Below are 24,578 nucleotides of genomic sequence, written 5' to 3'. Positions count from 1 at the left end.
TTCATCCACGAAAACATGCAGCGAGTGCTGCGCGAATAAAGAAAGTAGACTTTAAGAGTCATGCGGGTGCCGGCCGGAACTGCAGAACATTCTAGCCCCTAGCGACGCAAACCTGGTTATTTTCCTGGTTATTTTTCACAAGTTGTTGATCGTTTGACTAAAAGATGTAGGAAGGTTCAGAAAAGGGCAAAATCCGTTTCTCGTCTATGTTTAACATTCACAACCAATTACGCAAATGCATTAGAGGGGCTTCCATAAATAAATTAGGTAGAACTAAAGATTCTCACAGCAACACTTGTTAGTTTGTGGATGTAGATGAGTCCTTAAACTTTAGTGACTTTAGTGACGTAAAATAGGATTGATGCTACAAAAAGAATCTCCGTTCATAAAGCGTTTTTTTTAACCTTTGGTGCCATTCACTGCACATCAATCTCTGTAATGTAATACTTTCGAGAACTTACTTCACTGGACACTTATGAGGCTCAGAAGCGTTTTGGAAGTGCGGTATTTTAGAGTACAAAAATCAAATATGCCTCATTTTGAACTAACCTAAAATACGTTGTAGACCGACAAGACGAGATTTCTTTGCACAACACGACAGAAAAACTCCGTATACTGCTTAGTTTAATGTTGATTTGTAGATGGTTTTCGAAAGCTACGATGTCATGCAATCTGACATAGCATAGACAAGCAGATAAGCACAAGAAACGACCCTACTGGGAACTGTGTCATAGATCCACTTATGACTGTTTGGGTACTAGTGACGTCGTTGAATTTGCTTACACACAAAACTCATGCATACCTCCTCGTATTATATACTTACAAAAGAAAAATTAACAGAAGATAAATTACCTTTTGAAATTTCTCCTTTATATCATATGGTTTTTAAGACGAGAGAGCGCTAAGCGTAGCATGTTAGCTTAACAAGTGTGGAAACGCTGCAAAAGCGAGATAGAGTCAGAGAAATGAATGCCGCTGTAGAGATTTCTTCAAAGTATTTCTGAAAACTTTAAAATTGTACGGGTGAAAGGAGATGACAGGAAGAATTGCAAATTCGAACTTTTTTCTTGAAATTTTAACGAAGCTCTTTTGTTTTTAAACATTCACAAAGCAGAAGAATATCAATTTATGCTTCCTTTTTCTGTTTTGGTGCCTGTCTCATTGAATATTCAAGCTCTATGTAGAAGAAGCCGGAAGCGTTCCCCCTCAGTACTTTTATCGAAGAGCTTACTCGGTTTTTTTTTGTGTCATTGTGAAAATGTAAGGCAAAAAACCTCGCACTGGTACACCGTGAGCATCTGCAACGGGTATGAATGCAAATTGCTAGAAGTATTCGCAGGAAATCATATTATTCTAGGAACCTCGTTAGGCCTGAATTACCTTTGAACATGAGAATGGGAAATAAATTCGATTAATGATGGTGTAGATGCTAACCAATTCATATAATCTACAAATGACGACTACCGTAACCCTGTTAGTAGTACTGGACCACTAAAAAAATGTATGATGGATTATGCCCCATTTGCTACATTGGACTAATAAATAATCATCTTCATTTTCAAATATAAAAATTATGTAGTGGAAAAACTACAATTAATAATGTAGTGGACCAGGAAGGTCTCCTATGAACCAGGAAGGTTTCCTCCTCTCCTCTTAGGTTTCACTGTCAGTTCATCGATTCAGGGTGTTTTTTATGTTTTTGTAAAAAAAAAATTGCATCACTTCAGAGCATTAGATTAATTATATGAAATAAATACGATTTTGATAGTACAAAGTTAGCTGTGAATAATCTGTCTAATAGTCTAGAGAATGAATATTTCTCTAGACCACGATTTCATTTCTTCTTGAATTGATCCTTGAAATGAAATGTTTCCAATTTGAGAAATTCTTTCTCTACTCTCGGAAGAAATCTTCTCGGTGCGAAACGTATCCATTCTAATTGGCCTGATGTTGTAGTTGTTTGAATTTTGATTTCTGAAGATTTTGATGTCATCACATGAACTGAACAACTGTTTCCTTTTCACTACTATGAAAATAAAAGAGACGTGTATGATTCGACGACATGGCTCTTGAGAACTCTGTTGGTGGCACCGGGCGATCGTTTCCGCAGTGTGGAGCAATTGACGTAGCGCACGCATGAATCATGCATACGAAAAGCAGCCAGTGAATAAAACTCATTGTCGGTACAAAATGAATGCCAGATGCTCCCCAACGATACTTCCACGTCCGTCCAGTAGTGGAATGTTGTCGACGTTGACGGGCACATTCTATGACAACCGGATTCTTTCGTGTTACCAAATCTTTTTTGGTTTATTTGGGTTCATTGATGTAAAAATCTCCGATGTATCGCTTTCTGCTTTGTTTCATTTTCAAGCAGTGTTCACTTTACCTTCACTGTGGTGTCGTAATCGATTTTCACACGTTTTTTTCACTCAGCGGTGTGGTTTCACTTCTGAGGCGAACCGAGGAAGTGCGCCATTGACAGACGACTCCTATTTCTCAAGCCGTGAGTCAAATCTGCAATGTGAAAAATGAAAGGTAGCCATTATCTGAAGGAGTTCATACCACATGCGTGACTTTGACCGTAAAGAAATTCCTTTCGCTTTTGATGTCTTCTTCAATTTTCATTTCAATTACATGATCTCATGGTCTGTTTTTCCCCAGTTCTATCATTTTCTCGAAAATATTGGATTGCGTGAGACTGTCACGTTAGCCCAGAGAGAAGACTTCGCTCATATTCCAAGAAAAAAACGACGCTCTTTTTCTCCTCGTAGTTTTTTTCCTGTGATATTATTTGAGAATTAAGCGGAGCAGTAACTATCGGTTATTCTCACATCAATGAACTCGAGTAAGTTAATAAATAGATTTTTGGTATGCTTATGACTCTACGATCTTCATCGTTGGATGTTGCGAGGAAGCTCACAATAGAAATCACCTGAGGATGTTCCTCTGCCCTATATTACACTCATGAAACTAGTACTTGATGAGGATAATCACAGAGAACAAGTTGAGAATACTGCCCATAAGCGTAGCGCTGCGGTTACGTGCTTGTAGTGCACGTGCGCGTGTTGTGTATGTGCGTGCGTCACGTTCAACTGCAACTGTTACACTGAGGATCATATTTCCATATCGAAGTGAATGCATTTTGTTCGAAACGCAGAAAGTAAATTGCCATTATCTATACACGTAACATAATCTGTATCTGCTTTGGAGAAAATTTTGTTCTGTTTCCTAATTTTGCTGTTTTTGCTGGAATCCCTTACGGCACAGATGTGTGCTCGTAGAGGAAATAATGTGAAAAAAATAAATTCGTTAGGTCTCCTTTGCTAAATTACTTAGCCCACTAGTACACAGAGTTTCTATGGGTGTAGAAATCTATCGAACACGCCCCTTCTCCCTTGCCTCCGTCGGTGCCTCCGGCATGTCAGTCTGGGAGGCTGCTCTTAGTTATTCCGACTTACTCCTTAGCAGTTTTTAAGCACCTTTGCGAACATCGCGATATTGTTTTGAAAAATCTTCTGTTTCCATCTGTAATTTATACATAAGGGCTTTCATGAGCAAAGTGAAAATAATCTGCATGTTTCGCCAAACCTTTTATGGGACTTAAAACACAGCCCAGACCGCTTTTGTTCTTTAGCTTCTCGTTTTTCCTTCTTTTTTCTGCATCCTTACCTCATTTTTGTAAAGCTAGAACTATGCGACTATCCTTCAAATTGATTTCCGTGCGCTTTAGGTTTCATATTTTGCTGTGCAGTTTTTTAACAAATTTTACTTTCCAGGAAAGCAAAAAAGCACAGCGAAAAGGTGAGGAAAACAGCAAAACAAAAGGAACTTCAAGATATGCTCTCCTTGAAAGAAGGAGAAAATACTCGAGCCGTATCACTTTTTCTTGGTGCTGCAAGAATCCCTCTAGTTTTTTGTTCAAAGTGTGCATACGTGCCCTCCATCCTAGCCCAGCAGAAACTTGGCAGCGGTGAATGTCCACCTATAGTTCTCTTAGATTAAATGTCGCTCGTTTTGTTGAAGCTTTTGTGGCTTTTGTAGTCAAGTAAATTATTAACTCAACACTTCCTCCGTAGTATGTTAATGTTTGATCCTGGAGTAGAAATCTTCAACAACCGATAATTCAAAGGGTAACTTTTCTGACTTGGAAAAGCTATTATGTGTCCATGGTTACATTCACAAGGCCCTCTTGTTTTTTTGCCGCACCATGCTCGTTTTTCTTTCATGAGAATTCGCATGGAAATTCCATGTAAACACATATTATTTGCACGTTTTTTATGTGCTCATAGTGTGCACACACTTTTTTATGTGGAACTTGTAGCAAGGCAGTTTTTTTTTTGCAGTTCCACTCTACCAGTAGTGTCAATTCAATGCTTAGGAGGATGAGCAATTAGATTTGGAAAAATGTTTGTAAAATGTAAATGTAAAAATGTAAAAAAAAAGATCTTTTACCAATACGGGCCGCACGGGGAGCAGGATTATTATATACCTCCGAGGTGTTCTTATCAAATGTCGTAGCCATCCGAACAATTGTTGGCATTTGCTTTACAAGTGTAAATAATAACTGATTTTGGAAGGTATGTGGTATAAATAGATATAATAAATATATGGTAAATAAACAATATAATATAGAATATGTAATAGATGCATTCGAGCTTTGTAACAAAAAATACATGTCCTTCTCAATTCTTCAGAAACAGTTTTTTTTTTTCAAATAAAGACGAAAGGTCATATATTCCACTCTCATCACTCGAATATTCCCAAACATTTGATATTGAATGATTATCTATCATTTTTTTGCACCCTTTCGTATGATCGTGAGATGTGTTTGCATGATCCAACTTCTGAGCTGGTAGAGTAATAATGTGTTTGTAAAGGGAATTTTCCCTTTCTAGAGATGAAAAACGGACAAAACGTACGGATAAACGCATGGATTCAGCACAGTTCGTCGTTTTCTTGATGGAATCACATGGATCTGTTGGTGTACTTCATTTTTTCGTTTCTAGCCACTACCTACATAGATGTCGGGAAAAAGCGCGTATCAATCGTTCATCGCATTTATTGGAATTTAATAACCAAAAAAAGCTCACATTCTGTCCACATTCTTAAGCCCTGGAGATCGCGAATATATGTTGTAGTTAGTGTTGGTTCTCAGTGTGTTGTAGCTATTATTTTCTCTATCAGACGCCATATCACGAGATTTCCAGCGCTTCGGGATTATTCCAATTTTTTTTATGGGAAGATAGAAAGAAAAAAATGGCATTTTTCCCATCCTTGTCCCATCTAAACTCCAAAACGACTAGGAAACGAAAAAAAAAACAGCAGTGTGACCGTTTTGTAGGGCAAGCCGTCTTCTCTGAAAAACTGCCTAAAATATTTCTGCTGGTCCTCTTATCACGAAGGTATTCGCGATCTCGTAGACCTAACAATGTGCACATAATGTGAGATTTTGTCATGAAATCCCAACAAATTAATTTTTTAACTGCTGAAATTAATTTTTTAACTGCTGAAATCTTCGTGTAATTAAATGTTCAACTTTTAGTTGTGGTTTCGAGCTTCTGCTTCTTTTGCAAAAATTTGACAGCGAGGTGTCCAACCTGCGTAATCGCATTTCACAATGTGGAAACAAAATGTAGATTTTTGTTTTTTTTTTTTCATTGTTCTTCTGCAATTCGACCTATGCACCTGACTCCTCTTTTCTTCCTCGTACGCTTTGATCAGTATTTCAAAATATTTCGCAGATTTTAGAATAATAATGAGAATATTTCAATACCAATACTTCAAGAACATTCCAGCAAATTTACGTCTTCTGCTACTTGGTATCCCTTCACTTCTGTCAGCTACAGATTCCCTCTCTTGCCATTTGTTCCTAATCTTCGATCTTGGTTTTTGCTTGGAACACAGGAAATGTCCAATATATAGAAGTGACAGCAACAGAGAACTGTCCCAGCAACTTTGAAGAAAGGGGGGGGGGGCCCCCAAGGACAGAATGAGGTTTGTTGCGAAATTAGAAATCTTTTACTTGTTAGATACAGCGCCACTTAGCACGTAATGTCTATTTGATAAGAAATTCGAGAGGGCGACCACTATTCATACACATTATGCATTAGATTCGTCTCATATACTTTCGCTCACGTTTAGAATATCATATTTCCGCGATAAAAAGTGCTGAACACAAAATAAGTGGAAGTCGGTGAAGTTAGGGAACTAAAGAGAAGTTTCATCAGAAATTGATTAAAGAAGAAAATCGAATTTTTCGAAGTGAAATTTTTTGAATGGATTTTTTGTGAATCTGAATTTTAAAACCCTGCTCTAATTGACTGAGAAGTATTCTCTGATCTCTTGCTAACAACTGGCTAACGTTTCCACGTTTTCAGCAGCATTTTGAATCTGCCGTCAGTGTTTGGGATTCAATTCCAATTCACCGTTACTTTTTAGGGTTATTTTCACATTTCACTTCCCTTCAAACGATCAAAGAGTTTTTGACTTGTGAGGAGCTTCTTCATCTGTGTTTCTGGATTTCATGTATTTAGGTCTGTTGCTGAATTTTCAAATAAAAATCTGAATAAATGATCCTTCAATCTAAATTCGTTGCGTATTCTAGGATTTTGAATAATATTTGGTCTAATTCTTAGTAGCATTTACTCAGCTTGAGTTTTGGGAACGAAGCACACTCACATATGTATCCACACTAACCAATTCAAAGCGCAGTGGACGCGAAAAGTGATGTGAAAGAGATAATTACTTCTGGAAGCGGAAATTCGTTCATTGGAGTGCTGACGAAAGTAATAGAAGGTTGCCAGGATCCAAATATAATCCTCTATTCATTTGGTAAATCCACTATATTGACTCCGTAACTCTTGCGTGTTGATAATCAGTTTCTTATAAAAAGTTCTTGTGGATGACTTCAAAGATTTCTCTTACAAAAAAGTCATCTCTTGATTTCTGTTTGCTCTCTACGAAATACTGGTTACATCTGAATGTCTTCGAGTATGCACGGAAATGTAAAGCACATCCGTTGACAAATATACTAGAACGTTTTTTAACACAAAAAATAAAGTATAATCGACGATTCTGCACATGCACAGAGTGGTTGTAGTCAGAACTGCTGCGGAAGCTGTTCACGAAAGCCTCAAGAGACATGATACATTTCTCATGCTTTTTTCATGATTTCATGGTAATTTTTCAGAATCTCCTTCAGCAAGAGATTTTTCATACTTGATTGAAAGGTTGTAAGGAGAAGGAGCTTTTTATGCGAAGTGAGGTTTTAAATGCATATCATCATCTCTTGGATTTTTGCGTGATGTCAATAGTCGACTTTACCATCACCTTTTTCCATCACTTAATGGAACAACATCATTTAAAAGATCATTTAATGGAAGGGCGAACAAGTTTGTTCCTCATAGGATTCCCAGTGTTGCCGTAATTTATAGGAGAATATTCATTTTTTTGTTCCTCCAAGCGGTCTAGACTCACTTTCTTAATTATGACATTTTGTGAGTTTAACATTTTGCGCGACTTTCTGGAATTTCCTACTTGTGCAAGATTTTTTAAAGGCAGCATACCACGAATCTGGGGTGGTACGGATTTCAGGTGGAGTATCCGTGTAGGGGGTCGTAGATTATGGAGACCGGGGTGGTTCCGCTCATATCTCCCTGCATCACTGCAAGCAGCCAGCCTCTGAATGCTGTTTTGTACGATGCCTTCTATTGCAGCGCGCCACCCGTGCACGCGTAGCGTCCCTTTCTGCCTATCGGGGCAGTCCGAATTGATTTTCGACGAATCGCAGGGCGGAGGCGGCGCAAGGGGTGGAGTGTTGCAATAGATGGCGTCATACAAAACGGCATTCTGGTGGTGGCTGTTTGCAGTGATGGAGGGAGAAATGAGCGGAACTACCCCCGTCTCCATAACCTACGAACCCGTGTACGGATACTCCACTTGAAATCCGTACCACCCCAGATTCGTGGTATGCTGCCTTTAAAGAAGCCTTTTGCACACTCCAACTCTGAACATAGCTAATTTTCGGCCAGCTTGCCAGAATTTTCCCTTCTCACCTTTCTATTTATCTCGTATTTAAGATCGAACTCGTAGCTACGCTAGCACGAATGTACTCTGGGGCGAAACTCAGTTACTTATCTAAGGTGTCACAAGGCTAATTCAATCCGATGATAGAGTTAGGTACTGTATTTTCGAGCGGGATCGACATTTTTAGATGAGGATTTGTCAAGGTGCCTATAGATATATTCCTTTTGTATATGCTGCTAAAAAAATACGTGGGATCACATTTTATGGATCTTCGCCCGACTCTTCCTCACCTCTATTTGGTTTTTGTTTGCAGTTCGTCTCCACTCACTCAATATGTTACTCACTACTCCTTACTTTACAAGAAATATCAGTGCTGAGCGAGTTACAAAGCGAATTAAATGTTTCTATCTTCACATTTCTAGGGATTTCTCATAGTTGATTCCAGAATAGTATTCCCTATCTTATTTGTGATGCACACTAAACTAGATTTAATACCTGCGACCTAAAAAAAGGATGGTTTAGAACGTTCCTTTTTAGATTACCTTTTTATTTTCTTCATAATGTCAACATATCAATATTTACCTTTATTAAAAATGTTAACTGATATTAAATCAAGTTATAAGAAAATTCATAGGGTGTGATTCTTCGCAGACACCTAAAACTTGAACCAAAATCTTTTTGGTGTCAAACTTTCTGGTGCACACGGGGTTTGCGCCTCTCCGTTGCTCATAATGGTCGTAATTTGATCTCACGCCCTCTCAGGAAATTGGAATCTCTCTTCCCACGCTTACAGCTTCCTCGATAGTACAACCTGTTTCACACTTGTACCTAGTTTCGCAAAAAAAAAAAACTTGATATTGATTTCAGAAGCAATTTTTCTTCTCACAAGTGGACGCTCACATTACTATGTTGTACATATTGCTTTTGCACCACTTATTTACACGTGTTGTACGAGGAATTTTTACAGGAAGTAGTGTAAAGAAAACCAAGTGGAAAACAAAATATTTTTCCGTAATTTCACTTTTTTTGTGTCTTCAGATGCTTAATAAATGTGGAGATACGTTAGTCTCTTTCTTTTTTCGTCGTCGCGATCGCAAAGTGATCGTTAGCCTCAAAAAACCCAATTAAGTACAGGAGCAAGTTTAGAGAAGCATATGCTTTTTTGCGAGTGATATTCCACCTGCATTCGATTACCTTTTTGATGGTGCACCCTTTTTTCTGTGAAGAAACCTGCAAGAATTGAAATTTTAAATATGATTTTGGTATTTAAAACCTACATAAAGCTTAACCTGTTGCTAATTTGATTGTGAAGAGTCGTGGTACTCCAGTGCCACATTTCATGCTAGCTATTCAACTTCTCTATCCAGTTCCAGAAATGTTGTTAGCTTTCAGAGGTTTTTACATAACGGTAATTCGTTTTATGAATCCGATAGCCTCTACAGTTTTATGTTATAAGATAATTTGACTGCTAATGAAAAGCCGTTTCTCCCATGATGATGGTGATGGCAAGAATCTAATTTGTTCTCTTCTGCCGTGTATATCTACTGCATAATTTCTCTCTCTCAATCCCTTCCCGACTCTCGTCCCTCTTCCACCTCATTAAAAACCAGATGTTCATCTCTGCGTTTAATTTAAATCGCCTAAATAAGCAGGGAGCCCTTCTTTTTCTGTGCAAAAAAAAATTTATATCTCCTCCCTGCCTATCTCAATTTTCTGAATCAAAAAGAATCAGGGCTCATTGTCTTTTACTACTGAGCAACCATGTTAAACACCGCTCTGTTCCATTCTTGCTTGCACTTTGTTTTGAGTTTCAAAATTTTTGACAATGGAAACTATCATTTCTTTCATAAGAGTCCAAAGAAGCAAGTACTTCTTTTCTTACGTGGAAACAGTAAGGAATATAAATAGGATAGAATAATATTAGTTGCACAAGTAGCAGTTATTTGTAGCAACACCTGTCTTTAAATCTATTTTCTGAGTTTTTCGATTTTTTTTTTCAATTTATTCGCGGTGACAACAAAATTCTGCTGTTTTTTACGTTGCGTACATATGGGAAGGCAAATGTAACAAAGCAATTCCTTTATTTTCTTAGTCGCTGCAACGAAAAAAAAGATTTAGGCGAATAGAGGAAAAGAGAAATACAAGTTATAAGCATTTGAGCTCTCCTATATACATTTTCCTATGCAGAGTATTATAGAATTCTTGTAATTTTTCGGTAAGTTTTTCAAAAGAATCGAAATGGCTTATTCATCAATTCACTGCAAGCCGTTACGCAATTAAGCTGTTAAGAATTCCACATGCTATCGATTACAAGGTCTCCGTACAGGCTGTAAAATGCGCATGTGCTCTCTGAACGATGGGACTAAGTCACACTTCAAATAGCAACAAATTCTAGGAATGTTCTCAGTGGAGCTAAAATATGAGAACTTTGCCAAAGCAAGTAGCTGAATCCAATAACTCTTCCATGATTTGAAAGAACATGTCTTGTTTCTTCGTTCATTTTCAAACAAACGCCTCAAAAACATGCGTTTAATGTGGCGGAACTCTTCTCTCTTTATTTTTCCCTTGGAAGGAAAAAGGAATCGCTTCCGTAGAATTGCTTCTTGAATGAGAGTTCTAAAAATTTGAAATACAGAGAGCTGACCATAGTCGGCAAGCCGTCCTTCGGAATCGGAAAACCTCACTCTTGATGGTTGATGCTCCTGAGTTGTCACTCCATTGTTGTAGATTTCTTCTCTCCACTTTTTTCCGTTCATGTTGTCAAGGAATTCATTTGTGATTTTTGACACAGAACGTTAAACAACAAAGCATCACGACAATGACTGGAAATTATGGTAAAAATCAGAATTCAGCAGGAAAGAAAGAGTAGCTTCAAAGAGAAGAAACCGGTGGTTTTCTTGACCTCTTTCCCTTTTACATTTTCGGGTTCATTTTGCGCGATAAGCAATCAATTACGGAGTATGCAGGTCTTACCTCCTGACGCCATTCACTCGTTATGATGCCATTCAGTTGTTCATCTACTGAAGCAAGTCTTTGAAACTCATTTTTCCCAACCAGCACCTTCTCTCATTCCAAATACCGCGATTTTTCCCATTGGTAGTCTATTTTCCTCCAAAGTAAGTGGGAATTTTTAGAGAAGTGCGGATTAACATGCGAAGGCATCCACAACGCTAATCGCTGCCCTTCTGTCTCTTCATCGTCTTCTCATTACCTTCATTTGGCGGCAAAATACCTCTTAATGAGGCTGTTCAGCTTCATCGACTCGCATCTCCTGAGTGCATGCGAAAGAAGTACAGCTCAGTATTTTATAAATAAATATATATATATATATCTTGGATGGAGTAGATTGATCGATATTGATCTACTGGATTGGTTAAGAAGTGAGATATAAGCTGTTCAGGTGTTTTCCATAGATTAGCGCTTTCATGTTCAATACAAAACTGATAGTATATTTTTCTATCAGATACAGTACTGGTTCAGTGAATAATAATTCTGTTGTAGCGTTACTTTTTGGATACGCATTACGCAAGGAACTAATCTTTCTTCTGTAACTTTTTTAAATTCAAACGCAAACTGTAACATTACACACTTTATATTCCCACTCTGGAGCTGCGTTTACGAGTCTGATTGCTGCCCCGTTTGTTCTAAATTAATCCATTTGAGAATATTCTCTGGGCATGTTCCAGCTGTACAACTTCCACAGATATACGACGGGAGTTAGACGTTGGGAAGGTGCTGTTGTCCAGCACACTGCCGGAGGCCTACCCGAACGGACCAAAGACCTAGAGAGAGCGCGGAATCTTTGGTAACAGCTCTCCGATCGGTTGTACTGATGTGCCGGACTTGCTGACCTGAAGTGCTCGGGTCAGTCGGTGTAGACGGCCTGTTCAAGTGAGACGGAAAGTCTCGCCGGATATGGAGCAGTGAAGGATGGAGAGATTCTGTGCACGCTCCTGTTGTAAATCGGCGTTGGACAGAGCTGTGTTCAAGGAGAACATCTCTCACAGACGACAGATGCAGGAAGCTGTGCGAGACAATCATTACAGCCCGCCGATTAAGTCAGGGTACTCTAAGTAATTTCCATTCAAAGATGATCTTAAGGAAACCGCTCTGCTGTTATTTTCTAAGCTCAGTGAACTAGATCTTAGTAGTTTGCTTTTCCAATTTACTGTTCCAAGTTTGAGGACGTTTTCATTCATTCGAAATCCTCAAAACCATTCTGTCATTTCTCAAAACCATTCTGGCGTCTGTTACGTTTTGTGCTTCTGAAAATGCCGAAATAACTTCACGTTGTGCTTTTTACACCCTTTTTAGCTTGATTTCAGTGTTTTATAAGGTTTTCTGCATCGGAGCTCTATAAATAAATTCTACAATTGCTGCCAGCGATAAATTCTTAGTGTGCTAAATCGTGACTAACGAATTAACATAGATATGAGCATGAAAAGGAGCCGGAATGAGTGAAAAGAGAGCTAACACGACAAAGATGTCGAAAATAACAACCTCAACTCCTTGACACCTTTGATGTAATGTCGCAAAAAAAGCAAAAAGAGCATAGGACTGCAGGGTGAGGTCACAGTGTCAGAAAAGAAATTAGCTGAGGTAAGAGGATATAACGTTAACGCTGGGCAGCAGCTGTTGGCTGCCGCATTCGTCCTCCTGTAGATGTTTTTTGCTTCATCCTTCAGTAGGTTATCCGAGTTTTACACCGAATGTGTGAAAAGTCAACAGCGTTTGGGTATCCATTTTTCCCCCTAACTAGCGTGATCATTAATAACGAGCAGTACTGCCGGGAAAGGAGTTGCGATGTCACTTCAGCTGAAATGTCAGAAATTTTCTTCTCGTCTACGTCTTTTTTCTTCTTTCTATTAAAGGCATCACCCCACGAGTCTGAGGTGATAGAGATTTCAGGTGGAGTATTAGTATACGGGATCGTAGATTGAGGAGAGGTGGGTGACTCCGTCTATTTCTTCCTAATTGCCATAAAAAACCGCCCGGAAGATACGGCTTCGAGCGTTCTGGCGCGCTCCAGTCGAACTCCTTGTAGAAAATGGTGCGAGGGAATGCTCGAAGCCGTATCTTCCGGGCCGTTTTCTACGATAATTAGGAAGAAATGAACGGAATCACCCTTCTCTCAATAGTCTACGATCTCGCATACGAATACTCCACTTGAAATCCGTACCACCTCAGATTCGTGGGGTGATGCGTTTAAGTATTTCTATGATCTAAAACTTTTAAGGGTTCGGCTTTTTCTTTTGCTTTGTTAAAATTGTGTCTTCTTGTGATGGAAACAACTTCGGTATCATACGTTATCTCCTTAGCAGTCCATGCTACAATTTATAAAATTGGTATAATCATACATTGCGAAAAAAAGAAGAATCGAAACTGTTAATCTTATGCGTGATATTTCCACATTTAAACATTTGTGATTTGATTTTCTTTCTTCTTTTTTTTTTGATTTATGAAGACCATCTTTCGAATATGTAAGGATAACGTGAAGTAAGGCAGTTATACAGATCTTGCTCTGAGAAATTTAAAGAGACCTTTTAGTATGAGTTCCGAGATAAATGACTGCTGATATAGAGACATTTCAGGCGCCCCTACCTCTTCCAAAATACATGAAATCCGAACTGAATGCACATGCATTGCTTAGCGAAATGTCCGCTATTCATGTACTACAGATGGGCGTGCACTGACAGTAGAATACCACAAAGTAGAATCATTTAAATAACAATAATTTAAATTGTCATATTGGATAGAAATTTGCTTTGTGCGCATAAGCAAATCTTATACAGTTCTTACAGTCTAAGTTTAAAATAATGTGATGTTGTTTCCGGCATTTTGTTAGGGTCTTTTCTTCTCAGTCTACAACAAGCTGGTGCCATCTCTTTTTATGAGGACAAGTATATCGTAGCTTATGTGAAATATGAAAGTTGCAGTTCTCATCTGCAACCATGATGGACCGTGTATGTCAAGGCAATGGTTTGTTTGCTCACAGTGGACTAGTCAATTAAAGAAGTTTGTTTCCTAGTTATTGCCGGGTTATAAGTAGGAATAGGCGCAGAAATTCACAGAATGATTTTTGCTACCTGATAAAAACTTGAATTTATTTTTGAATTCTTATTTTTATGAAGGGCCAATACTTACAAGTGTATCGCAGTCGGTGAGAGGTCCGCCGTGCCAGCACGGTCGATGGTTCGGAACCGCCCTAGGGTCAACCAAGCTTTTTACGCCTCTGGAGTCGGTTGCACAACGAGTAATTCTAAGGCTGCGTATGCGTTCTGAAACCTCAACGACTACGAATTGCAGTAAGACGCGCTGGCGCTTCCCAAGAGAATGACACGCTTAGACTTCATCCTTTTCTATCCTTTTAATATTTACAAACAACTACTTCTAACTGCTTTAAATTATTTCCAATCTTTCTCTATCGATTACTCTGAGGGCCACACCTCCTCGTCATCATCCGCACTCCCTTTTTTCCGACTCGTTCAACCTCCTCTGAGGAAAATTTCTGCAATCATTGCATGCTCTTTCAAGTTACTTCTTGTCTCTGTCTGTAATGGTGTTCAAAATTCTGGTAACTCTAAGCAATTTTGAGGAGAAACATCTCCTGAAAAAGCGATGGGCAGAGGCTGAGAATGCCCGTTCTATGCGGAGCCAGTCTCTCTCATGGTAATGTGCTGTACTACATCTAAGCGAGGAACTATTCAATATCAATTTGCATGAATAGCCTTCATTGCTACCACATTTCATTCTCTCCGGAAAATATCGCCCGGCTTATCTCTGAAGGTCTTGACAACATAAGCAATTTTTGAATGACAGAAAATTGTCGTAGAATCTTGCTTGCACAGTAATTATCGTTGTACGTACTAAGAGCCTGTCACGACGAATATCCGCATGATTTTCTGCCCAGCCCATTTTTTTCTGGAAATGCGTCGCTATTGTTCGCTCTGCCGCATCTTCCCCGCGTCGGCTTACTTATTTCTACCTGAAAGAATTTCAGGCAACACATGGCGGATGCTCCAGCGCTGACACTCTTCCACCATATTCGTGGCAATCAGCTGATCAAACCGGCTAGTTTAAATAAATTCATTTGTTTTTGTTGGTTTTTTTTCGTGGATTGAAACACATGGAGCCGACATCGTTACTTCTAACAATAGAACGCAATAGTGAGTTACCTTAATTAGTGAAAATGACTTGTTTCAGAAAAAATTGCAAAACTGAAGATTTTTCAAACATTGCTATACTTTTCTACTGATTTGATTCCCGGGAGCGTTCTTTTTTCAAAATGGAGATTTTAAGCCTTACTGAAATTCTTAGTGATCTTACAGGAATATTCTGTAAGGGGCTAATCCTGTATTGTGACTTGACCATCTGAAAGATCGTGGCTGGATCAGATAAAATCCTCCCGACTCGTCAGTTGCAGATTATTTAGGCGGACATTGTACGAATCCTTTCCTTGCAACAAAAACTGAGCAAAAAGTAACTGTTTCTACGTTTCCAGCTGGAAAATGCGGATTTTGTGTTTTCGTATTTAGTTCATTTGTAACTGCTGCATAACAGTACAGAAACATTTCGCTTTTTGTGGCAGATAACCTCCCGCAACTTTATGTGATTTGCATTCGAACACTTCGATTGCATTTTTCCAAAACTCAGGGCTTTAAGTGTGTTTTTCGTGCTTTTTTCACGGAAAACAGACACTTCTCTCTCGCTCCAGTAATATTCGAATTTTTGCACGAAAAGAACTTAAGTGCAATTCTCCAGACAACTTGTCATGGAAGTCACACTAAACGAGGGTGTAATTTATCTCTTCGCATTGTTTAAAGCACTTTCGACCCATCTCCCGAAAAACACAAATCTTTGAAAAAGTAACTTTTAGCTTACCAGCTCCAAGTTCTGGAGAGCTGATTTTATACAACAGACCAGAGTCGCTGTCTCTAGCTCTATCTTTTGATCTTTGAATAAATTCTATCTTGTTTTGCTCGTCATGACTCGGTTTCGGTAAATAAAGCTTAAGAATCAAAGAAAAAGTGGAGATATTGTGGACCTACTTCCACAAACTGGCTGAAATCCACTTTAGGTTACAGCTAACTCATGCCCTACCACATATTCTGAAGAAAATACCTGCTTTCAACTATGTCATCCTTGATTCCTAATACTAACCATCGTAGACACAAATTATCATTCAAAAACCAAGTATGAAGAAATCCAGCTGTATTTTAACTCTTTTCCCGTGACTTTCTCTTGAAGCCAGGAGTATTCTAGAATTACTTTTAAGTTTTTGCACGTTGCGAGAAATGCTTCTTTTCAGTATTGTTATGAATAAGTGTGATTTCTGCTCTTCCAGCAGTTTGGATCACCAACACTGCAATAGCGTAGCTATTATAACGCCGAGCCATGAATGTGGGTTGTTGGAGAACATAATTTGGTATGTAGACTGCAGCGGAATTCCTGCTCCGCTTCTTTTAACGCTCGATATGCATCCCGACAAAGAGTCCATTCTTTCTCAGTTCTTTCTCATTTCCTATGAATACATTTCCGCTTTTTTTTCCCCCGTTTTCTTTTTCCTTATCCATTAACGAGGACGATTGGACTCAAGAACACAGAATAGTTAAGTGTCTTTTCTTTTTACGAGCACATTAGAAGGTTCTGGAAAGTTACGTGGAAAAGTTTATATGCAACAAATGAGCCACTTCGTGGGAGAACAAAAAGATTAACGGATCTCCTCTTCTTTCATAAATAATTTAGCAATCGCTTCGTTTAAAATACATCATGATTAAGGGATTCATATGACCGGACTTTTTCGTTGCAGTTTTATCCGTAGGGTGCACCGTCTGTTCTCCTATACGATTAGATTGTTGGTCCATTGTTTGTTCCGCCTTCACTTTCTCGAATAAACTTAATTGTTCGCTTTTTTCAAAAACATCTCACGGTTCCTTCAACACGTCTAGCCCAGCCATTCTATCTACTTAGCCGTTCTTCCGCTGTTCAAGGAAACAACGTGGTCGCAGCACTTACCACGTGCATAAACCGCAGTCATACCATCTCCTGTTTCTACTTGATAGCAAATTTCCGTGGAGGTAATCTACGAAATCCCAGCTTGCTCATCACCAATTCAAACACTCTTTCTATACCTTTCTATACCTCTGTTCGGCCTCCGCTGAGAGCTTTCGCCTTGGATTCGCATCTCCTTGACTCAAACAAGAAAAATTAGAATAATCGATGTGAAGGCACTTTTTCCATACATTGCATTTTAGCCTGTAATAAATGCACTAGATCTCCTTTTCTTTGGAGCTGAGAAGCTCGACCCTTTATAGAGACAAATGTTTCAGTGCTCTAAGAGTCCCAGTTTGCAAATCGCAGTTCCCCGGTGAGCAAATTAAGTGATCGCTTCTGTAAAAACGTGAGAATATGATTCAACAGCTAAACTTCACTGATTTTTTTTAAGATTTCAATTATAGTTTCAAAAAAGTGTTCAATTGTTCATGGACTTCTACTTTCAACGCAAAATGCAATGATCAAGTAATCATGATTTCCTTGGGGAGTTTGTGCTATACAAAGTTCATGGAGAAGTCTCCTAAGCATTTGCGAAAAGTTTCAGCAGAAAACCCTCTGGGGAATGATTGAATTCCTTTTCAAAGCCGACCATTGTGTTATGTCAACGCTTCTGTTCGAATTTTGTTGTGGAGATCCCTCAAAAACACTCGGATGATTCATTCAATTTAACTTCTGAAGCGATCGAAAGTCATTTTTTCGTTGTTCTTCTCAAATTTGATCTGAGCCTACTTTTGAAAGCAAGCTCCTAACATAAAAATGGCTCGGTTAGAATGATTTTATGAATCAATTGTTCCAAATGATGGCTTTGATGTCAGTTTTCTTCTTTTTTTAATGCCAGAAGTCTCATGCACCTCATTTTTGTTCAACAATACGGCAAAATTGTTCTTACATTTTCAGTAGTTTTTTTCTGCTACTAAGATTGCGAAGAAGATTGCTCGTTCCACTCTTTTGCGTTGTAAAATGTAAATTGTTTACGGATGACTCGAAAGAGACGGCGTTGTTCCATGACCGCCATTACGCTTCAATGATTTCGCATAGGATCCTCTGACGCAGAAGCATGAAACATATCCAATACTAACCTTGTTCTCAATAGCCTGATCTAACCAGACGCGGTTAACCAGTTCCTGAAACGGAATCTCCATTGATTTTGCTTGTGAATTAAACGAATTCCTTACAATCACGTTTGTTTTCAACTTTTTGAGGGATTACGAATTGATTTCCCTAATCATATCCATTCTGCTTTGCCAGGCTACTACGTGTTCCATCAGCTGATCGCGCTTCCTTGATTGCTTTCACAGCCAGGATAATTTTTTTTTCAAAATCTTTGTCAGCTGAGCACGTAAAGATCTTTTCGCTTCCTCTTCAAAGTACGGAAGAAGATGATCGCTTGATGGAACGAGCCATTAATGCGAATTAGGGAGATGAAATTTGTTAATGGCAAAACGAGTGTTTTTCTTTTTTGTGGATCTTACTGTAGAAACGTAGAAAAGCCATAAAAAAGAAAAAGGAAAAATAAGAATTCGCTTTAATTACATTTGACACTTTAATTTTAATACTTCTAATTCCTTAAGTTTTCAGTACCATTTTTATGCATAACGTCCAGAATTTAAAAGTAGTTCTCCCTCTCTTTCCGCTAAAAGTGATTAGTAGCAAATCAGCTTGCTGGGCTACATAGAACGATCACCTGTGCTACTTTCTTCTCTGTTTCTGATATTTCAGTTTCTAATTCAAGAGGGGGAAAATTCTGGAATACCTATCATAACGTTCGTAGATCTTTCTATTGTAAACTTGTTCAGAAGACTGCTCCGATAGAAATGCATGTCGGACTACAATCAGAATATGCGAGAACTTTTCTGGGAGGTGGTCAGTGAAACAAAGTCAATAGACACACTAGATCGACTTCTCCCATTAAATGAAGGATCGATCCTCGTTTTTTTACACCTTTCTGGGCTTCTTGTCCTCTAAGGAATTAAAAGTTTCATGGGGATCGTAGACGTTGCACGTATAGCCCTTAGTAACACAGTTGTGGCTCGCTTATTTCGGATAGGATTCCAGATTAATTTTTGAAAGGATTACTAGCTACACAAAGATGATGTCCCGGTGTATGCCAAAGTCAAATTTGATCAAGCAAGAAAATTTGATCTTACCATCATCATTCTGTGTAAGAACGGTCTCAGGCTGTCACGTATGTAGGCTCTGTAGTGTGAAATGAAATTCCGGAAAGCAAGGAGACGGGTGCAGCGGTGTCAGAAAGTGCGTCGGCACACGAAGCCGATAGAAGGGGTTAGACGGGTTCCACGGTGCCGAGGTGATGCGCCACAGCCCAGTAGCGCCGCTTGCGCAATAACTCCAAGTGAATTAAGTTGGTAGCACCCTTCCTTCAAAAACTGGAAACACGCATGCAAACAGCAGCTTCAGTAGTGGATAACGTGATTCTGTGTAGCACCATCCCTCTGTCAGAACAATGGTGACATTGACGCCGTTTCATGCTTGCACATCACACTGTGCCAATTGTTGAAGAGAAAGCAAGAACAACTCGCCACTTCGAAATAGTTGTAAAATCAAGTTTGAATCTTCTCCAGATGTACTAGTAATACTAGTAATGCATTCAGGGGGAAACTATCATTTCATTTTATGAATGGGTTTTCTTTAACAAAAAGGACGGCAAAAGCGTCGTTAGAAAAAATACAAATTTAGTTATACAGAAAATGTCACTACTTGTAATATCTATGCAATAGTAGGCCTAACCATTGCCTGGTGCCGGGTGGTTCTTCCATTCATTGGGACTTTGGGACTAACATAATTTTCCTGCTCTTGTATTAATTGTATGCAACCCTCCTGAATGCGATCAAAAGAAAGGGAACAGAGCTTTGCTGAATCGAATCCTTCGTGCTATTCTAATTCCAAATTCTATATCCTATCTTATCTATCCTTCTATTCTATATCCATTCTATCTATTCTATATCCTTAACAACATATTTTTACTGGATAGTTTTCACCGTAACGGGTCCGTGTTCTAGTGGTTTCGAGACCAATTTGCAGCATTATTCGTGGATTTCGTGTAGAATACGTCAAATCTTATTCGCTATCAGTACACGATAAAGAACATTTTAAGGTTCCATGAATCTCTAGGATGACCTTATGGTGTGGTTCTTTTCTCCAATACAATTTCGCACATTGTCAGTGGTTTCTTTAAATCGTCCTCTCTCTCTTAGGTACAGCCGCTCCAGAAATCGTATAATTCGCGATAATACTTTGATACTCATAATTTTTGCGCGTAACACTCCAATGCGAGTATCCATGTTTATTTAAAGAATTCTGATTTTGTTTTTTTGTATCTCAACGTGAGAATGATCCAATCCCAGTCTTTTAATTCTACCTTTCGATTTCTTTCTCCTACGGATGAATGGATAATACGTTGTTTAATAATATTTAGCAAGCATAAATGAAATAATATCGGATCTACCGTCCAACTTTTATTTAGTCATATCTTAGTTGAACATTTTAAGAAAAAGTTTGCCTTTAGATAACCACAGAAACGTTAAAAATGCACAGCACAGAGTGGAGGGCTTCCGATGTGGTCCTCTAATTTCTGCGACGATCATTGCACAAATGCCATGAGATACGTAGATTCCGTATATAATAGCATTTGTGCAATGATCGTCGTAGAAAAAAACCTCGTGAGCTTCTCGACCTTTGCTGCAAACCAATCTTAGCTACTGGTTCTTGCCTGTTCTTCTCTTGGTTGTTCCCCTACTGCATTATTTCGGAAACATATCATGTCGTTATTGGACCAAAGATCTCAGTCATTTGTTCCCTACCTTTTTATCTTTGTACATTTCGATATGTACCACAATTTCCGTAAGTGGACATCAGTAGTTACGAACACGTATGCTCCCACGAATTCCATTACGTGTGTGAATTGACGCTGACGTAAACGGTGGTCGGGCGACGGTGAACCACGCATGCTACATGACCTTTTGCGTGTTTTTTGGAGTTTCCAGAATTTCTAATTCTCCTTCTAATTTCAGTTATGATACTTTTGCCTTTGCTCCTTTGCTAGAAAGTGCTTTTGCCTTTGTAGCCGTAACTTTCGTCATAAATTTAGAAATTGGTGAGATTGGTACCATGATGTTTCCAGATCTCTTTAATTTAGTTAGTATGGTAGTGAACCTAATGATTTCTAGCTGAATCGCAAACAGGATGGTTAACTGACCAAATTTTCCCCATTTTGAATACAATTCTTTTTTATTTTGGTATTGCTGCCCAATTGTAAGATCTGGCAGCAGCAGAAAAACGTGTGGCTATTTTAGTAACTGTTTGAGCTGCACGGGCAGCAACTAATGGAAAGTCAGTTTGGAAATATTACAAATTTCTTGGAGAAGGAGCTCGTTATTGCTATCTAGAAATTGTCAGGTTTCTCCCTATAGAATCCTGGGATTTTCAAGTAAGAAATTTTTCGGAAATGAACATTCCTATTTCCGCACGAGCATGTCCTTAAAAACAGATGTGTGGTTGGTTTTGCCAGATTTCGACCAGGAGTATACACCCATGAAATTTGGTCATATTACGGCTCCTCGTTCCTGAAGAAGATGTTTTGATGAAGTTTCAAAGCGCTCTGCTTTCTACCGTATCACCATTAACTCTTGACCAATATTGATTAAGAGTTCACCTTCACCGTTTCAGCGGTATTTTAACCCACCACTCCGGATTTTTTTTTTGAATCTTTGCTTTCTGACTGCGGAACATTCCACATAATGTAGTTTCCGAGCCAACGTGGACATCCACAACAATATTATCCTCGTTTCTTTTTTTCATTTCATAGGGTGCACTAGGTAACAGAAATTTTCTTCGAGAAATCTGGCTAGATTGTTTTGCAAGACATCCTGACATACTTCGATTTCTAATGGAGCAACACTTTTTCACTCATCTTGTTTTCAGTTCTGATCCAGAAGCTCAGGTATGCAAGAAACTGTCTTCTTGTTCGTCCTGAAACTCATGAAATTCTTCTTTCGGAACATTGCGACATGTAAGCATTGTTACGTATAGCCAGGTAATGTGAAAAATGTCTCACATAAGTCACGTCCTGCGACGTTATTTTGGTCACTGAACTCAACGCAGAGATTTGTCATGTTGTCTATTTGCGCCAGAAAACAGCATACGGAGGCTACATTTGCGTCCACATATAGAATAAAAGGAGAGCTGCCAGGGGTTGATCGGTCCCTTTCTGACGCGTTTGAATTCAATTAAAAATTGTTTCAGGTTTAGAAACGCCCATCAGCCTATACGTAGTGTGACCTGGGGGCGATCCGATGAATCATGCTTTTTATTTAAACAACCATTCAAATTCCTGTTCACGTAATGCGGTTTCGAACCACTGATCGTGCAGGCAGCTGTTCTGACCTCCTACCTTTGAGCTACAGTCACTCTCTGCACCTCCGTTACAGGCTAGATTCCGTACTGAATTCCTTGTTCTCTCTTTTGTTTTTGTTCAATTGATTTCATAAAGGTCCCAACTCTTCACCACTTTCTAACCTATGCTCTTCTCGAGGATTAACTGCCTTCAGTTTTAGTTCCGTACTTTATATGTATTTATGCGAGTGATATTTGGGAGTTCGGCTCTGTTTCTCGTCCTGTATTCCTTAACTCATCTTCAAACATTTGATTCTGCTGCTTTTCGTGAACTCCAACGTTAATCATCCCCTACGTAGCTTTTTCTTTTGCGCATATAATGGAATCAAGTGACAGCGGCAACGGGAGAATGTAATATGAATTGTTGTTTATTGCCGTGTAGAGCCTATCGTGAAAACAACCGAATTATCCGGCTAGACCTTGTTGATGATAGGTTCGGAATAGCTTGATTCATAACCGAGTAATACTTGGTGTTAAGCAATTCCACTTCTTTGTCTCTCCTTTCCCCGATGGAGGCCACGTTATTCCAGGAGTCTCAGTGCTTCCATTTGTTCAAACAGATGAAAGAACCTCACCCGTTCCTCTCGTTACAATTATTTCTCCTTTCTCTGCAATAGGTATGTTTTCTGCCGTCCTTCTAACAAAATCTTCTTTTGAGGTCTGCCGATGTAGTTTCGGAATCGTTCTTACAGAATACAGAAGAAGTACTTTCAGGGAAACCTTGTCGTTGTTGAAAATCAAGAAAGGAGGAAGAATGATGTTAGGTGCCGCAATTAAACTGGGAAATAAGCGCTGCTGATAGTTGTCTTGATGAGCCGCCAGGCGCGTCTGCTACACTGACGAATTGTGAAAGATTTTGATCAGTAACCATATCTGCTTCCTGTAAAGTGCACGACGTCGATCAATCCCTTAGCGTTTGACTTAAATTGGGAACCGATTGTTTCCATGAAAGCGTGTGCGGCCTTCCAGTGACTTAAGGGCGCTGGCCGATGTGTCTTGTCAGTGTTTTACCCTTCCAGCTAGGTCTGTTGCCAATTTATCGACTCCGGAAGGATAAAAGGTTTGGTTGACACAAGGCAGTTTCTAACCACCAATCGTTTAATCGCGACCAAGTCTCTGATTTTGCATATAAAGCAAGGGGAGGGTGCACTGCATCTCCTGCTTTATATGTAAACTTCAAACATCGAACAAACTTTCTTTCTGCTTCTTAAAGAGTCATTCAGTAGAAATGCAAAGTGGCACAATCTGCAGCAGCCGACGCATTGCGTAGTTTTAGCGAGTGCCACTTAATATCTCTTCGGATTCCCCATGGATTCAATAGAACTCCACCTATTGTAGCACTTTACGAAGATATTCATGGCTTTCGACGAGACTGTTAGACGAAATCTGGCTTGGCCAATTATATTATACAAATAGTACATAAACATACAAATGCATCTCTGACTGCAATACTATAACGGCTTCCACTTTCAGTTATGGAATCCAATGGAAGCGTATTTATTTTGTTTTGGTCATTCGATTGTACCGACATAGACCAGGCAGGAACTCCCTTTGAACCTTAGAACGTGTTCTGTTTTGCTATATAGACTTAGGTTTATCCCCCGAGGGTTCTCATTTCTTCTAGCCTAACACTCTTTCACTGTTGTCCTAGCTCCGAACGATAGTCCACATCTATGCAGGCAGGTAAACGACGCTTTTTGTGTTGGGAGTGTGGGTGGGCTCGGTTGCTTTCACTACCATTCGTTTTCTTTCACTAAAACTAGACTTGAATCATGGTAATTATTCATTCCATTTATGCTCCGCGCAGAATATTGTTCAACAAATTGTTTCCTTCCGCTTGGTTCCGGTACTAGGTAAAGAGCTAGCAATTTTTTTTGCTTACGCATTTCCCTCCTTGCGTGCTCGAGTCGTCATGTCCTTATTTACCTTCTCGGATATCTTGTTTATTAGAAAATGTAAGTGATTTAATTCCAATTTATTGGACTGATCAGCTTTTAAACTCTTCGTGGCAATATAATTTGAGAGCCGTCCCGACTATTTGATGTTCATCCAGAGATCCATGCTGAAACTAAGGAACTCGGGGT

General features: G+C 39.1%; 2 protein-coding genes across 2 annotated transcripts in view; both read left to right on the top strand.

Annotated features, from left to right (window-relative positions):
- Nucleotides 1-14,584: 14,584 nt before the first annotated feature.
- On the top strand, nucleotides 14,585-18,953 carry RB195_006114 (uncharacterized protein; the record flags this gene model as incomplete). The annotated part of the gene is made up of 3 exons (XM_064178995.1): nucleotides 14,585-14,697; nucleotides 15,029-15,098; nucleotides 18,879-18,953. 3 exons carry the CDS (start codon nucleotides 14,585-14,587, stop codon nucleotides 18,951-18,953), a joined length of 258 nt encoding a protein of 85 aa, XP_064035988.1.
- Nucleotides 15,036-24,578, top strand: part of RB195_006112 (uncharacterized protein) — a gene marked incomplete at both ends in the record, with an annotated part of 47,024 nt that continues 37,481 nt past the window's right edge. The window contains one exon of the mRNA XM_064178993.1: nucleotides 15,036-15,098. Within this exon, the coding sequence (XP_064035985.1) occupies nucleotides 15,036-15,098 (63 nt within the window). The remainder of the gene's footprint in view (nucleotides 15,099-24,578) is intronic.

This window comes from Necator americanus, chromosome I, assembly GCF_031761385.1.
Source record: "Necator americanus strain Aroian chromosome I, whole genome shotgun sequence".
NCBI lineage: Eukaryota > Metazoa > Nematoda > Chromadorea > Rhabditida > Ancylostomatidae > Necator > Necator americanus.
This window is presented reverse-complemented; position numbering and strand designations above follow the sequence as displayed.